The 16669-nt window shown below is 43.5% G+C and overlaps 1 protein-coding gene across 2 annotated transcripts in view; it reads left to right on the top strand.

Annotated features, from left to right (window-relative positions):
• GRID1 (glutamate ionotropic receptor delta type subunit 1) overlaps nucleotides 1-16669 on the top strand; it is a 705186-nt gene that overhangs the window by 658810 nt on the left and 29707 nt on the right. For both annotated transcript variants that reach the window (XM_046026168.1, XM_046026169.1), the window contains exon 13: nucleotides 5235-5430. In XM_046026168.1, coding sequence (XP_045882124.1) covers nucleotides 5235-5430 — 196 coding nt within the window. The remainder of the gene's footprint in view (nucleotides 1-5234; nucleotides 5431-16669) is intronic.

The raw sequence follows: 16669 nt of genomic DNA, 5'->3' as shown, positions 1-16669 counted from the left end.
TGTGGGCTGTAGTTCAGACAGCTTCCTGTTATGAGGGTGGGTATCCCCACCCTGCCGGGCCTTTTGGGTCACTCCAGTACTTTCTCTTCTTTTTAAGGCACAGTAATAGGTTTATATAAATTTAGATTTATCAGGCCTGTGATTATGGCCACCCCACAGTTGTTAAAATCTCTTTTACATATACTGTATATTGATTTTGCTCCTGCTATAAGTGTATTTATCTCTATTGCCAATGTAAATAGTTCTGTAACATGCAAAGATGTATTTATAAATTCTGTGTTATTGATTTTTCTCATGCTGCAAACACATTTATCTCTTTGTTAATGAAAATGTATCTAGGAAATAGTAAGACTGATTTATGGAGAAAGGTATGGGGCGGGAGGGAGGTGGTGCTGAGCTGGGTAGGCTGTCCTTGGCCACAGCCAAAGGAGACATCATGGGATGTCAAAGGTGCATGTATAATTGGAGGAAACTGCTCTCAGAGGCAAAGGATGTTTGGGAAATCCTTTTACAAGACAGTCTGCTGTGTTCGTGGGAGTTGGCTATGCTTTCAGCTAGGAGAGACCCCCAAAATTACCTGTCTGAGCCAGGAGATAGAGAGGAGCAGCTCCCCTTGGTCTCAAACCCAGTTTCAGTAGGGCACAACTAAGTGAAAGATATTGGCTCAGTAGTAAGCTTAGAGATAGGGCCAAGCTTTGCCCTCAGAGGATTCCAACACTAAACGTTGTCAGAAGATGAAAAAGCACGGGGATAGACAGCAGACTATAGGGACACAGGGTAAGCTGCAAAGTGCATATTCTTGCAAAGTGACACTTCATTAGTGAAGGCAGACCCAGACAGGGCAGCCTAGGAAGATGCTTTTAAAGACTTCCTTCCCTAATACAGACAATGGAGTCATGAAAGCATTGTATGGTGACAGATGGTAGCTCCACCTGCGCTGAGCATAGCCTCATGTATGAACTTGTTGAGTCACTGTGTCATACACCTGAAACCAATGTAACAGTATGTGTCAACTGTACTTCACTAAAAGTAAATACATTAAGACATCCTTCCCTGGAAGCTTCTGCCACCCAGGCACTCACTGCTTTCCAGGAAAACCTCTGCCGGGCAGTTACCATCGTGGTTCCCCAAAACAAGGGTCCATACGGCCTGCCCATGGTGTGTTGGTGTCTCCATGCTCGGTCTGGGTTCTGACTTCCTCAGGTTGTCCCTTTAGGCCTCCCAGGTACCTAAAACATGTATTGTTCGCAAGGTGACCCATTGCATGCGGATGAAGAGGCATCTGCATGTACCTTGACAACAATATGGAAACAAGAAACAAGCTCCCTACTGGGGATGCATTTGGGCAGATACCAAGACAGGCTTCAATCTCATGAGCCTAGGAAAGTCTAGAGAAGCTGCCTGTCCTTGATTGATTCTATCCAAGCATGACCATCACCACCCCATCACTGATGACTCCTCTACACTGTTCTCTTCTTCGACCATTTGTACTCCTTACTGGCAGCCTAATAGAATGGCTAGCATCTTTAAACATTGCCTATGTGTGGACATACGTCTATGATCCTTAATCTTCACCACACCTATGAGAAAGTTCTGAGTCAAGAGAACTAAGGCCTCAGTTGGTGGTTCTGAAACCTGTATGCACATCACGATCCCCTGGAGGGCTGTGAAAGCACAGATTGCTGAGTGACACCCCAAAGTTTCTGGCTCAGTAGTTCTGGGTGGCCCAGGAATCTGCATTTCTTCGAGAGTCCTGAGGGATGCTGATGCTAGGACTCTGAGGGCCATACTTTGAGAACTATAGGTCTGCCTCGTATAGTGAAGGTATTCGCAGGCAGGATTCACATCCACGCCTCTATGATTCAAAAACCTCCATCATTTGAGCTGATATGAAGTGCCCCATGGTGTGTGTACCAGAGGGACCACCAGTGCCTTCTTGGGTAATATCTTGTCTTGCTGGCCCACCTTCCCCCTTGATTCTCCATCCAGCTCCCTCCACCCATCCTTCACAGCTCCGCTTATCATTTCCTCTTCTACAAAGCACTTCTGTAGCTCTGGCCCTAGCCCACTGCTCCCCCTCCATGCTTCCAGGATCCCCCAGGCAGAGCTCTCCTGCAGTTTGCTCATGTTGTTTCATTACTGCCGGTTTACTTCTCTGACCATCCACCCCCCCCATGAACCCCACGAGGATGCCCATCATTCCTTCCTTGCTCTCTGACCAAGTGACTGCTCGATGGAGCTGTTGATGGAACTAGTAACTGGTTGAATGACCTCAGCCAGAGGCAGCTTGCTTGGTGGAGGTTTATAGAGATAGCCCTGTGACGGACAGATCTGTATCTCTCTGTGGTGGGGGTGCGTGGACGCTTCCTAGCACTTGCTGCTGAAGAGATTAATTGGAGAAACATGCTAACTTAAGTGTTCTGGTGCTCCCTTCTCCAAGCTAAGCATCTCTGGCTTGTTTGGACAGGTGTCCTATCTGGTGTGTGCATCTGTCTTCCCCTGCCTGCCAGAGTTGGCTTGGAGCCTAGCTGGCTGGCCTCTCCTCGTCCCTTTTATTCCTCCACCGGTGTCCCTTCCAAAACTGTACCCTCTGATGAGAGAATGAGTGCCCCAAGGGGATGATGGCTTTGGCATATGAATAGTTGGGTCCTCCTGCTTGAACCTCCAAGTCCTTTAGTAGCATTATCTACTCTCAGATATGATGGCAGTACCTAGTGTGTGCTGGGCATGTTAGTGAGCTTGCAAGCTTTCCTTGAAAGAGGATGTGTGCATCTGAGATGGGAGAGATCCATCTGCAATGACTCGTGGCTTTGCGAGGTGATATATGGAGGCCGTGGGGCTGAGCCGTGAGGCCGGCTCAGCGAATGGAGGTGGTGTTGGGGGTGGGAACAATGAGGTCTACTGGGACAGACTTGGACATAAAGCCATAAACATTCGGGCTGCCTACTTGTCAGAGATGATCCCTGAGCCTCTGGCCAGAGGCACAGTCATGAATAACTACTAGGAGGAGAGAGGAAATCTCCATTTCAAACGTGGGGATGGAACAGGAGTGCTGAGCTCCTTGGCAGTTAGGCATTCAGGCCAGACTCATGGAAACTGCAGTAATTTAGAACAGTTCAGTGTTTAGACTCAACTGTGTAATTCATCCTGATGTTTCCCATTCATCAAAGCCTCGTGTTTGTTTGTATTACCATGAGAAAAATAAAAAACGTGGGGAAAAAAGATCCCCCTGCCTTTCATTACAGGCAAATTACGACAGAGTTACAACCCTTGGGGCCCTTCAAGCAAAGGAACATCTTGCTTCAATTAGATATAAATAATGAACAATAATTAGAAAGATTTCTTCGTCGAATTTATTTTATGTTTCCTTTCATCTGTAATGTATTGAAACAAATACTGAGCTCCGTTTCTGGGCCATGTAGCAGGGCCTAAAGGAACTCCACGGAGTGTCTCTCCAAAGCAGGAGGAAGCAGCCATCACTGGTTCTTCCGTGAGCATGCTGCGAAGATGGCTGTCAGCCCTGGGTCCAGCACCACAATGCAAACCGGAAGTAACCTTGGGTCCAGCCCTCCAGCTTCTTACAGTCTACTATGCAGAATAATTGTTCCTGGTGACTGGCCCTTGAGTTTGAGTCAGCTGCTTAACACCCATCCCCTCCGTTAGTCATAACAGTAGCCCCCTACCACAAGCTTTACTTCTTGCCCTAAGAGATTCAGAAATTGAGGCACAGAGAGTTTAGCTAACCTGCCAGTCCTGCATTGTCAGCGATGGGGGAGCTACGACGTAAGGCAGGTGGTTGGACTCCAGAGATGTGGCTTCTGCTCACCCTGGTATGCTTGCTCGGAAATCACAGTGCTATTATGCTGCCATAGAAACCACACGGTGTAGATGGCATGGGGAGGAAAGCGATGGCCATGGCTTTGCATGGGGAAGGGAGGCACTGAGATCTTCTGGGTGTTTGCAGAAGACCATCAAGTAGATGAGTGAGATAAAGGGGTTCCAGGCAGAGGAAGCACCATGATCTGGTGCTATAGAGGGGGGACTATGTGGGATTTCTCATTTCAGCCTTGGCTTTGGGGCTGCGTGGAGACAGAAGCAGTAGCTGGAGATGAGACCAGAAGATGGAGGGTTGTGTAGATCAGGTTGAGACGATTGGATCTCCTGGAAAGGGTGACTGAGATGATGATCCTGGTTGGTACAAAGGAGAAAGAGATTTCTGGAAGAGAATAAAGAGTGATTAAGTTGGAGCCTGGACAGGGAGAGCCTGGCTCACCACTGAGCATTTGGGGGATTTTTGTTCTTTTTGCCATTTGACTGTGTATATATAACATCCTCTCAGCACACTGAACTAGGTGGTACCTGTTAAAGGCAGGTGAGGGCTTTGTGCCAAGTGGTTCTTCCCAGTGTGACTAGTGCCCCTACCCCAAGGAAGACTCTCATTCTCCACCCCCAGCTCAGACATCTGCTTGGGAGCCTTCTGGATGTGCTCCCTCCCTTCAACATGCATGTAGCTTGAGCTACCTGCTTCTCCTTTGCATAAAACCAACCCCGGGCTCTCAGAAGTGCTTTGTTTTATCTTTACCATCTTTTAATAATTGCCCACACCTAAAAATCAAGACACTTCATTTAAAAACACAGATTTCTTTATTGGAAGACAGATTGAGAGGGAGGTGCTCAAAATGCAACAATTGGGTCGAAATCTAGAAGAGCCACAAACTTTGGAGGAGACCCACCTCTTTACGGGCATAACCCGAGTGCGTGTCTCTGCCCACGCCAGTTCTCAGTGGCAGAGACTAGACATTGTCATCAGTCTTACCAACGTGTGTTTCCTTCTGGTGCTGTAGGCGTTGGAGTTGGAGACTTTTAGTGTCCAGCCGCCCGTGTTGTTCTCTTACACTGTGATTGTATGTGTCTGTGGCTAGACTATAAGCTCCCTGAGGGCAGGAATGTTGTCTTAACAGATCCTTTTGTCCCTTGACCTCAGCACAGGAGCTGATTTTAGGTGTTTGGTAACCTTATTGAATTAATCTACACTGAGAAAATATACCTGTGTTAGGATTAGGCCCTGGCAAGTTACAGTCTGGGCCGAGGAACTGGAGCTACTCGGGGTTTGGAGTGCAGAATGGAGAGAGTGGGCCACAGCTGGGCTTGGTCCTCAGGAGAACCTTGCAACCCATTTTTATCCCTGCAGTGGTATCAGGTACCCATGTTTCACTGTCTTTTTGCATTTTCAGGACGTTCCAGGACCTCTCCAAACAAGTTGATATATCTTATGGCACCGTCCGGGACTCTGCTGTGTATGAGTACTTCCGAGCCAAGGGCACCAACCCCCTGGAACAAGACAGCACGTTTGCTGAGCTCTGGCGGACCATCAGCAAGAACGGAGGGGCCGACAACTGTGTGTCCAGTCCTTCGGAAGGCATCAGGAAGGTAGGCGGGTGGCCACCTGGCTGCGTGTGCACTGTGACTGACTATGGGCACTGTCATCTCCAAGGTAGGGGACACTTTCCCAGAGCATCTCCTTTGAGTCACCCTGTCACCTACAGGGTGATCCGTCTTTAGCCAGTTGGACAGAAATTTCTCACAGGCCTGTGAGTGTCCATAGGAGATGTACACGTTCTTTAGGTAAGATGCCTATTCTTGGCAACAGAAAGAGAGGGCTGCTCATTAGGTATCTTCTGAGTTTCCAAAAAGTCAGTGAAGAGCAGGCCGATGAAGCCCGAGGCATGGACCTCCCTCCTCATGGGCTCGTAGGATGGAGGTTCAGAGGGCCCTGCCATCCCAAGTGAGAATACTCAGCCAAAGCAGAAGCCGAGGAGCAGGTGAGAGGTGGAGGGACTGTGGGGACAAGGTTGAGGAGAGGGCGGGCACACAGTGGGCACCCAGGGGTTAGAATGGGAAGACCACACCTAAGGGGTGGAAGGTCCAGAGCAAGGGCTGGTCAGTTGACCTGACATATCTGTGAGACTGTGCTTCAGCAGAGAGGTGTGCTTGGGGAGTGCTGGGAGGGGCAGCAACCCCAGGATGGAGTCCACAGTGAGGGAACCTAAAGGAGCGCAGGGTGAGAGGAAGCCAGGGCCAGAGAGAAGGAGGAGGCAGAAAACCCATCATCTCATGCTTCAACAGCGGGTTAGACTTTGCTCATTTATTTCACTGAATTGCCCACAGTGACCTGAATTAATCATACTATCCCATTATACAGATGAGGATCAGAGACATGGGGTCACACTCCTAGTTAGGGTCTGATGCCTGGGGTTCCGGGCTGTGTTTGGCATTTATCCACCTTGTGCTTGCAGAGCCCTTAAAGGAGGAGGAAGATGATGGGGTGAAGGCAAGTGTCATATAAGGAAGCAACTGGTGGTGGTGTCCTGTCCAGTGACCCTTATCTGCGGTAGCTGCTGTCCCTCAGGTCGCCAGTGAATGGTGTGAGAAAGATGTGCTCTTTGAGCAGACAGGCAGTCCAGCCTGCCTCGGCATCTCCTCCCTCCCCTTGCGTTCTCACAGAGCAGTTAGCTCAGGATGGCCTGTCCTTGCTGTTTAGCCGCACTGAGCTGCAGGAAGCGTCTGGGCTCCGAAGCCTGACACACGTGGGCGTGAATCCCAGCACCACACTCGCCAGCTGTGTGAATTTGAACACACCACTCTTCCTGTCTGGAACTTCTCAGAGTTGAGAGATGTCTATTGGGGGTCTCCTTAGAAACTTAAAGGCCTCGGATGTACACGTTACGGTTGATACCACAACCAAGTGATCACAAAAATAACAGAATGCAATATAAATGCATTATTCCCGTCCTGACAAGATTTATTAAAATCCCTTTGTTTTAGTGAATTACAAAGGATGGCGCTCTAGCCTCCAGCTGCTGGGTCTTCTTCCATCCCTGACAGTGAATCTTTGGGGCTATAGGTGATAATGAATATAAAGGTGACTTAAGGCATTTTACAAGTGTAAGGCCTGGGCCAAATGGGTTTTGAGTTTCCGCTCTCTGCTTTCTTTGTCCTCATGGAGAGCAGATACTCCCATCCACATGGGATTCTTGTGATGATTCCGTGCAACAGTGCTATGAAAAGTTCTTCTAATAAAGGAAAAGATAGCCATCTTTTGACTTTATTAAACTTCTGTTCATTGTAAGACAGTTTAAAGAAAAAAAAGACAAATCACATACTGAGAGGGGATATTTACAGTGTGTTATAACCAAGATACGATTAATTTCAAGATTATTGGAAGAATATTTATAAATCTGTAAGAAAAATTCAAACAATTCAACAGAAAAATGAGCAAAAGACTTGCATAGGCCTTTCACAGAAGAGACAATGCATATGGCCAGGATATCATAGGAAGAGATGTTCAAAATCATTAGTGATGTAGGATATGCAAATCAAGACCATAAAGGTATATCATTTTACACCAATTAGACTGGCATAAAATGAGAGGTGGTGGAGAGGACGCGAGTAACAGGTGGTTAATTGCAGGTGGAGTGTACCCAGTACAACCACTTTGGAAATGAGTACGCTATTCTCTTATAAAACGTAACATTCATATACCCTATGACCCAGCGAGGCCACTCTGAATATCTACCCAAAGGAAACTCCTGCATGCACTTCAGAAGTGAGAAAGGTCAGGGTAGTATCGCTTATAAAGTCAGAACCCTGGAAACAATCCCGATGAGCCTTAACAAGGTGAAAAAAATATGACCTGCAATGAAATGAATGGCCTACAGCTTCATGTAATAGCATGAATGAATCTTAGCAGAATAACATTGAATCTGAAAAAGGATCGAAGGCAATTTTATATGGGTCAACTAATAAAAAACAATATACAACTTAGGACCCATTTAAAATGTATGAAACACATGCATGCACACAGCCAAAGTAAGGATGAAGTACAAAATTCACGATTGTGGTTAATGCAGATGGGAGAGGCAGAGCAACGGGGAGGAGAGAAGCAAACAGTTGAATGTAGGTCAAAGTCAGTGCTAGCTTTAGATTCATAGGGTTTAAATTTTTTTTTTCATTTCTCATTGTAATAAATAACTAATGAGTTAATTAAAAAGAGGGCCATTCCTGGACAAAGGTTGGGTGTCCTGAACCCAGAGTTGCAATTAATCCCACTTAGTGCACCTACCTGCTCTTCCAAATACATAAGTCCCGACCAAGCCAGGCAGAGTTTGACTGCCACAGACGCCAGGCCCTTTTTGTCCTTACAAGCTCCCATGTGCCTGGCTTGTCTTGTTCCTGGTGTACCGTAAGAGAACAGACACCACCACGGAGCCCTCTGGAGGGTGATAAATCTAGAGATGGGTCATTGGGGAAATATCTCCTCGTCATCCTACTTAGCCCTCGTCCATCGCTGGCACATTAGAAATCATTCACCCTCCAGCGATATGATGAAAACCATGTAAAAAAGGTTAAGTAGGGGAAGATGCAAAGAAAGGAGTCCTCAGAAATGCCTAAAGCTTCGGGGTGCAGAATCTAATCTCCTTTTCAGTACATAGGATGTGTTACTTTTATGACACCTTCATTTTATAAACCCCAAACCAGCTTTGGGCTCACAAATCTCCCTCTTGCATTTGGATCTCTAAGAAAAAAACCGACTGCCAGCACTAGACAAATGTTAAGGGTTTTATAACTACTGTCATAAAAGTGAGTTTATGGTATTGTCAGAAAATGGAGTGTGCTGCATTTTTTTACTGGAAGGAGAGCTCAGATTTACTCTCAGATCCTCTTCATGGGCCTGTCTGGGGGTGGGGGGTAGCTCCTGCCCATAAATGCTTAACCATGAGAGACTATGGACTCTGAAAAACAACCAGAGGGTTATGAAGGGGCGGCAGGTGGGAGGTTGAGGAACCAGGTGGTGGGTAATAGGGAGGGCACGTACTGCATGGAGCACTGGGTGTGATGCCAAAACAATGAACACGGTTATGCTGTAAATAAACAAACAAACAAACAAAAAAAATGCTTAAGCAGTGCCTGCAGCTCAGCAAAGGTGAGGAGGGGCGCCCCCAAGGGGCGTTGCCAGAAGCTTCCTTAGCAAGGGGAGGATGACCTCACTTCTAATTTCCAGTTACTCTTTGGTGACTCTGGCTCCATTTCTGGAGAGTGCTTGGTAGTGGAGCAATGTCTAATTGGTCCTGAAGTCAAGGAGCTTGGTGTAGAGGGTAACCTCAGAGAGCTGTTATGTTTTCCTAGGGAGTGCTGCAGCTTTTAATGACCTGAAACCAATTTAGGTGGGAAATTGCTTAGCAAGAGGTGACTACTTTTCCACAGTCTCAGAACCAGGGAAAGGGATTATGTCATGGTTGTCCCACCTCGGTGACCCATGCCTTCATGCTAGTGGCCCCTCAGACAAGGAGGGGGGCAGCCCTTTCTGGGCTCTGGTGAGGAGAACAGAAGGAATTCGTGAGACAAAGGAAGTTTTACTTATTTATTAAGAGCCCACAACATCCGGTTTTTACAACAGACCTGCCTGGCACCCAGTAAGTCTCAATAAATAGTGGGTTGTCCCTAAATGAGTCGTCTGTTTGCTCTCTGACTGAGCAGAGACACGTAAATCTGAGCCATAGTTGGTACCACCAGTTAGCAGGTTACCCTCCATGGATCCCTTGATGGGATGGGTAAGGGAAGTAACTCTGGGGTCCCTTGCAGGCTTGTCTCTTCATAGCCTTCTCTTAAGAAAGAAACCGTGCTGGTCCTCAGAAAGAGGAAAGAGGCTGCCTGCCTTTCTCTCAGCCACCTGCTCCTGTCAGCCATGAGGAAAGAGTGGACTAAGTATCGGCGAATATGGTCCATGGGCTAAATCCAGTGCACGGCCTGTTTTTGTAAACAAAGTTTTATTGGGACACAGACACACACTTTCATTTACATACTGTCTATGGTGTATTTCCTACTACTTCAGCAGTGTTGAGTAGTTGTACCAGAGACCATATCATCCCCAAAGCCTGAAACATATATGGCCCTTTTAGAACAAATTTCAGGATCCCTGGTCCAGAGCAATGGGTGGTCCAGGGATCCTACCCCTAGGTCCATATCATCTAAAGGCACATACACCTATCCAGTTGCTCATTGTGGTGGCTCTGTACCATCCAAGAGTGCCTATAAGCACATCAAGTAAGGAGTCCGTCTCATAGTCCTGCATCATCTAATAGCCCACAGACACATGCAGTAACACGTTTCTTAGCTCCAGGCCACCGAGTTGCACGTTGGCGTATCTAGTACTGTATCATCTTAGCTTTGTACCATCCAGTAGCTTACAGGTTCTGCCTACCCACTGCCCTTTCTTGTCCTGTTCAGGTCTAACTCTAGTGGCCCAGGACTTCTCCCTCACTATGCTGGGACCCAGCTCTGCTCCTGGCCTGGCCTAGACCCCCCGACCCCCCCCCCCCACTGAAATCTGCTGAGCAGTCTCTGTGTTCCAGGCACTGGGCCAGGTGATATACATATATTATGCTTTTCATCCTAAACAAATCTCTTGATTATCATTATCTATATCATGTAGAAATGGGGCCTGAGCCTCAGAGAAATGAAGAGGCTTGCTCAAGGTCACATGGACCTGAGTAAGTCATGGCACAGTCCAAGCCGAAGCTCATTCCCACCTTGTCTCTTCGCATGGAATAACCCTCCCATTTCTGTGCCTCATGGTACCTCTGCCCCTTGCATACTCTTTACTTTATGTTTTTATTTCTGTTCCTCTTTTACACCGGAGTAATGAGACACATACCTGAGCCCCTTTTTAAAAACCTTACCTGCCCTTCCATGACCTAGCAAAGGTTTCTTAAGTCTGATTTTATTTTTTGGTTTCCAAACTACTGAAAATATCAAAGAAATTTTGAGATGCAGAACTGGGCTAGCAAGTGGCTCAGATTTCTATGATAATAGATTTCACATGAAATCAGACTTTAATGTTGGTGGAAATTTTTTTCTTGAGTTTGATCAACATTATCAAGTAATATCCAGTGTAACCCAATTTCTGTGCAGTGCTGGGGCTGACCTGGCCTGCCAATTTATTAAGACTTTCCATAAATCAGACCTAATGTTTAATAACATTGTCAAATAGAATACAATGTTAATAGTTCAAATGTCAATCTTCGCAGCTCATTGAGCTCTTTGAATAAATAGACAAGTAGCTTGTTTTAGAACTATTTAGAAACAGTATTTTTCAGAGGGAAGTAGCTTTTGAGTCCAGCAGTCCTAACAGAAGGTGGTTTTTTTCCACTCAGTAAATATCGCTGAAGTCATAAAGTGTGAATGCAAATGCAGGAAGAAAGCAGGCCCACAAATCTTATTTATTTCCACACTGATCTAATGCTTGCCCTGGACCAGACTGGGCATCACCCAACAGCCCTTGCATTTTGTCCCTTCCCTTGCACTCTTCTCTGTGGCAAGGGTTATTTCCTTCGCATGCACCCTTTGCTGAATGTCAGGGGCTGTACTGTGTGACAGAAAAGGATAGGGTTGGGGGCCATACCCTGAGGCTGGTAGGTCCTTCTTGGGGTCCCCAGAAGGACTGTAGCCTGCCATGGGAGGACAAGGAACTTTGGTCCCCCACAGTACTCTTCATTTGGAAGGAGCATGGTGAGGAGGCATCCTGGTTTCATGGCCTGCTGTATGCTCCTACTGAGGAGGGGGAAGAAGCTCCTGTGGAATGGTAGTCCTTTGCATTTGGGGGATGCTAGGCGCAATGATCAGGAAGATTTGGGGAGGTTGATCAAAAGGAATGTTGATGTGGGTCTGGCCCCCTGGAAAAGAGACTGGTACAAACTAGGCAGCCCTGTGCAGAGGAAAAGAGCAACATTCTTTTGGCAGAAGCCGTTGTCCTTATAGGCACATATTTTGTTCTTTCTCTGCTTCTGAGTCAATGCAGACCAGGGATTCCGTATGCCTCTTTCCTTCTGAGATACTCATATTGGATAACTATTCTTCTCTATATCTTTCCTACTTGCTCAAAAGCACTGTATCCATTTGTCAAATTGGAAAGTCTCTTCTCTTTATATGTTCACTTATTTACTTACTCATCCACTCAAGAAAGGTAGTTTGAATAGCTTAATGCCTAGGAGTTTGGAGATGTGAATTGAAGTCTCACTTTTGGCTTAATTTAATCTGTGGCTTGTCTTTGGTCAAGTGAATTCACCTTTCTGAGCTATCTTTGAGTCTGAGAAGGGCTTCCCAGATTAGCTGTGAGCTTATCAATGCATTAAGCAGACAGTTTCCAGTATGGTAACATGAGGTTGTCTTTTGGTAGACATCAGCAAACTGCCTCAGCACCTACTGTTTGTTAGGAAATGAAGATAAAAAATAAATAAAGACAAATAGTACATAATCCTTTCGTGAAGTGTAATTGACATAAAATGAAATGCACATGTATTAAGTGTTTGTTTCATAGGTTTAGACAGTTATCTACAACTGTGTAATCAACACCCAAAACAAGCTATAGAAACTGTTCATCATTTTGGAAAGTTTTCTCATGTCACTTTCTGGATACTACTCCCTATCCCGAGAAGCAACCACTTACAACTTTCTAGTAACACAGATTAAGTTGACCTGTTCTTGTAATTCATGTAAGTGGAATAATATAAAATGTATATATTTGTGTTCTGTCTCTTTCACCCAGTGAAACACCAATGAGATTTAAATTGTGGATATCAGTACTTCTTTTTCTTCCTTCCTTTTGAGTAGCATTCCATTGTATGAATAAATCTCAATGTCTTTATCCATTTTCCAGTTGACATACATTCAGCTGTTGCCAATTTAGGGCTAATAAGAGTAAGACTGTATGATAATTTTTTTTAAAAAAGATTTTATTTATTTATTTGACAGACAGAGATCACAAATAGGCAGAGAGGCAGGCAGAGAGGGGTGGGAAGCAGGCTCCCCACTGAGCAAGGAGCCTGATGTGAGGCTCGATCCCAAGACCCGGAGATCATGACCTGAGCCGAAGGCAGTCTTAACCCACTGAGCCACCCAGGCGCCCCGAGTATGATCATTTTTATACAAAATCTCTTGTGGAGATATGTTTACAATTTTCTTTACCAAATATAGAAGAGTGGAATTCCTGGGTCATGGGGTAGATGTGTGTTTACCTCTACAAGGAATTCCCCAGGCACCTCCAACTCTATTTTATACTCCCACTGGTAATACCTGACTTACATACTCGTAAGCTCCAGTTGCTGAACATCCTAACCAACATTTAGTGTCATAGTGTTTTTGACTGTAGACAATTTAGTGGATGTGAAGGATGGTTCTAGGTAGTTTTGCCACAGATATCTTGCTGCAAGCATTTTCATTGCAAACCTTTTCGCCATGTAACTAATTGGCTGTTGGGCAGTTTTGCCATAAAAGTTAAAATAGTTGGTGGACAGTCTGGTTTCACTTCTCTGTTGAAAATTTTTCCTTTTTTATACTATATAAATCTTAGCTAGCCCTCGTAATGATCTATATAAATCTCAGCTAGCCCTCGTAATGGTCTATACAGCAACATGTAGAGATAATGGTCTTAAAATAGTGTATGATGATAAATCCGTATGTTGACTTGATAGAAAATACAGTGATAAAACTTACTGGAAGTGTGAAATAAGGGAGTGTAAAGCCAGATTGCACTCTAGACTACACTAGAAAACGATGACAGATCAGTTACAATGATCACAAAGCTCAGTTACAAATGCATTACAGCTTTAGCATTTCTTCCACATTTTCCATAGAACTTTGGAGCATCTGTCAGTGGACATGTGAGACTCTGCCAAGAAGGAACAATAGTGTAGAAGGCTCTCATCATGCAGTGCAAAGCTCAGTTACAAATATGCATCCTAGTATTTGGAAAACCGATATCTGTCTTAATGAAGGAAGAAATTAATTTTAATAATTTTTTCATGTTTCATTATGTCCTTTTTAATGTCCCTCTTTTCTTTTTCATTATTTTATCTTTTACAGCAAAATTCCCTTATAGCCAATTAGCTATGCGGTAGAAATGCTTTCAGCAAAGATGTCTATGGCAAAGACGCTTATGGCAAAAATGAGAACATGGTGAAGGATATCCCATTTTTTAATTGGCACTTTTTTGGTGGCTAATGATGGCTAGTACTCTTTCATGTGCTTATTGGCCATCTGCATAGCCTCTCTCTCTCTCTCTTTTTTTAATTTGAATTCAATTAGCCAACATATAGTACATCATTAGTTTCACATAGCCTCTCTCAAGCAGTGTGTGCTCAAGTCTTTTGTTAATTTTTACTGGGCACTGCAGCTTTTCATTATAGATTTAGATGAGTTTTCAATATATTCTAGATATAAGTCCTTGATCAAATAGAAGTACTGCAGTTATAATTTCCAGTCGGTAATTTGCCCATTCATTTTCTTAATGGTGTTTTTTTAAAGAGTAGAATTTTTAGATTTTGATAAAACCCCATGTACCAGGGGTTTTTTTCTTTTACAGTTTTAATGCTATTTGTGTCCTATGTAAGAAAGTTTCCTACCTTAAAGTTGCACATTTTCTTCTGGAAGGTTTTTACATTTATGTCATCTATTTATGTTTGTATTTATGTTGCATATCAAATTAGTTTTTGTATATGGAATAAAGAAGTGGTCCATGTTCTTTTTCTCCCCCCATACATATATCCAATTGATCTAGCATCATTTATTAAAAAGATGAAAAATAATAATGTGTTTACTTAACAAAGAGAATAGATGTATTGATTGAAAATTAGCTGACCGTGTATTTTTTTGTCTATTTCTGGATTCTTTATTCTGTTCCATTGATCTATATATCTATTCTTATACCAGTATAAAAGTGTCTTGATTACTGTAGCTTTATAATAATTCTAATTCCTTAAATCAGGTAGTGTAAGTTCTCCAGCTTTGTTTTTCTCTTACAAGAGTATTTGGGCAATTATAGATCATTTCCATTTGAATCTTAGAATCATGTTGTCAAATTTCTTAAAAAATCCTTGAGATTTCAATAGCTATTACACTGAATCTATAGGTCATTTGGGGGGAAATTGATATCTTCACAATATTAAGTCTTCTAATCCACAATCTATTAGTCCAATAATCGATTTCCTTTCAAAACATCAACTTTTGACTTTATTGATTTTCCTGTGTTATATAGTTTATTGATTTCAGATTTTTTGTTAAATTTTTTCTCCTGTTCACTTTGGTTTTAATTTGCTCTTACTTCTTCTTGCTTCTAAATGTTGAAAATTTGACTATTGGATTTTACTCTTTCCTGACATAAGCATTTAAAGCTATAAATTTGCTTCTGTGCACTGTTTTAGCTGAATCCCATGGATTTTTATGTGTTGTATTTTTATAATCATTAAGCTCAAGACTTATATAAAGTGTCAGACTCAGTCTTTGTCTTTATGGTGTCCCTGTTGAGTTCTGGAGGGGAGCAAATGGCTGTGGTTTAATGTGGGAAGAGGTTATGGGGACAGAGAGTGGGTATTTATTCTGTCTAGTGAGGTCAAGGAAAGCTTCTTAAGGTACTTCTGTCAAATGCACATTTACAAACCAAACGCCTCAATTCCTTTTCAGTTTTGAGGATGCAAGGGTGAGAAGGTGAGAGAAAAGTAGCAAGCAGGAAATCAAATACAGAGAAAAATAAAGGAAACCAGAGAGGCAAAAAAAAAAAGGTTGAATGGCACGCATGCAAACAAAACCCATTTTTATTTCTATTGAATGCATAGTGTCCTCAAAGGAAAGTGAAGGTAGGCTTTCCCTGCTGAACTGTTGTTGTCTGCAGAGCCCTCCCTGGGGTCTTGGGCTTAATTCTGAGTGTCTTGGCCATGTAATAATATACCTGAACCGTCTTCTTTTGCATGCTTTAACTCTGTGGCCCAACCCAACTCCAAGTGCTTTAAGGTTAAATACCCCAATCCATGCCAATGTTTAAAGTAATAGGAGCTTTTAAGAGGAATCTTAGGTTACATACTTATAATTTAAATGTAATATATCACCATTAAGAAAAACTTAAATAGTCCTAAAAAAATAAGCAGAAAAGAACCAGCCAAACTTCTTTTCATCACCTAAATAAGGCTCCAGGGATTCTTGTGTATATTTATGTCTAGTCTTTTTTGAATCTCTACAAAGATTTTATAGAATTATGGTGTTATAGAAAAGATATTTTATCCTGGGTTTTTCTAGTACTATTATAAAAATGCATAAATTATTTTAGTGGCTAACTAATATTTCATCAAATCAATGTAAAATAATTGACGTATTTTCTTCTTCATTTCTAAGTTTTCTCAAATATATGTGTGTGTGTAATTTTTATTTATTTAGTTTTATTTTTTTAATTAAAGATTTTATTATTTATTTATTTGATACAGAGAGAGAGGGAACACAAGCAGGGGGAGTGGGAGAACAGGGAGCCTGATCCCAGGACCCAGGATTTTTGTTTCCTTTCTTACTTTATCCATGGCTTTCCTTCTTTCCACGGGCCATGTTTGGATAATCAGGAGATCAATATAACATGATGGCTACCCTTAGAGAGACCTAGGATGGCTCAGGTGCGGTGTTAGGCTTCTGCCACGCTTTAGCTCAGGTATGTTTTAACACAACCTGTTCATTAATGAGGAAACTGAAGTTCGAGGAGGACAAGGGACCTGGAGATCAATCTTGAAGTCAGTTTGAGACCCAGGGTTTGAGCTCAGTACCTTTCTCACTCCAGCTCCTGTCTCATTATTTG

This window comes from Meles meles, chromosome 13 (assembly GCF_922984935.1).
Source record: "Meles meles chromosome 13, mMelMel3.1 paternal haplotype, whole genome shotgun sequence".
Lineage (NCBI taxonomy): Eukaryota > Metazoa > Chordata > Mammalia > Carnivora > Mustelidae > Meles > Meles meles.
This window is presented reverse-complemented; position numbering and strand designations above follow the sequence as displayed.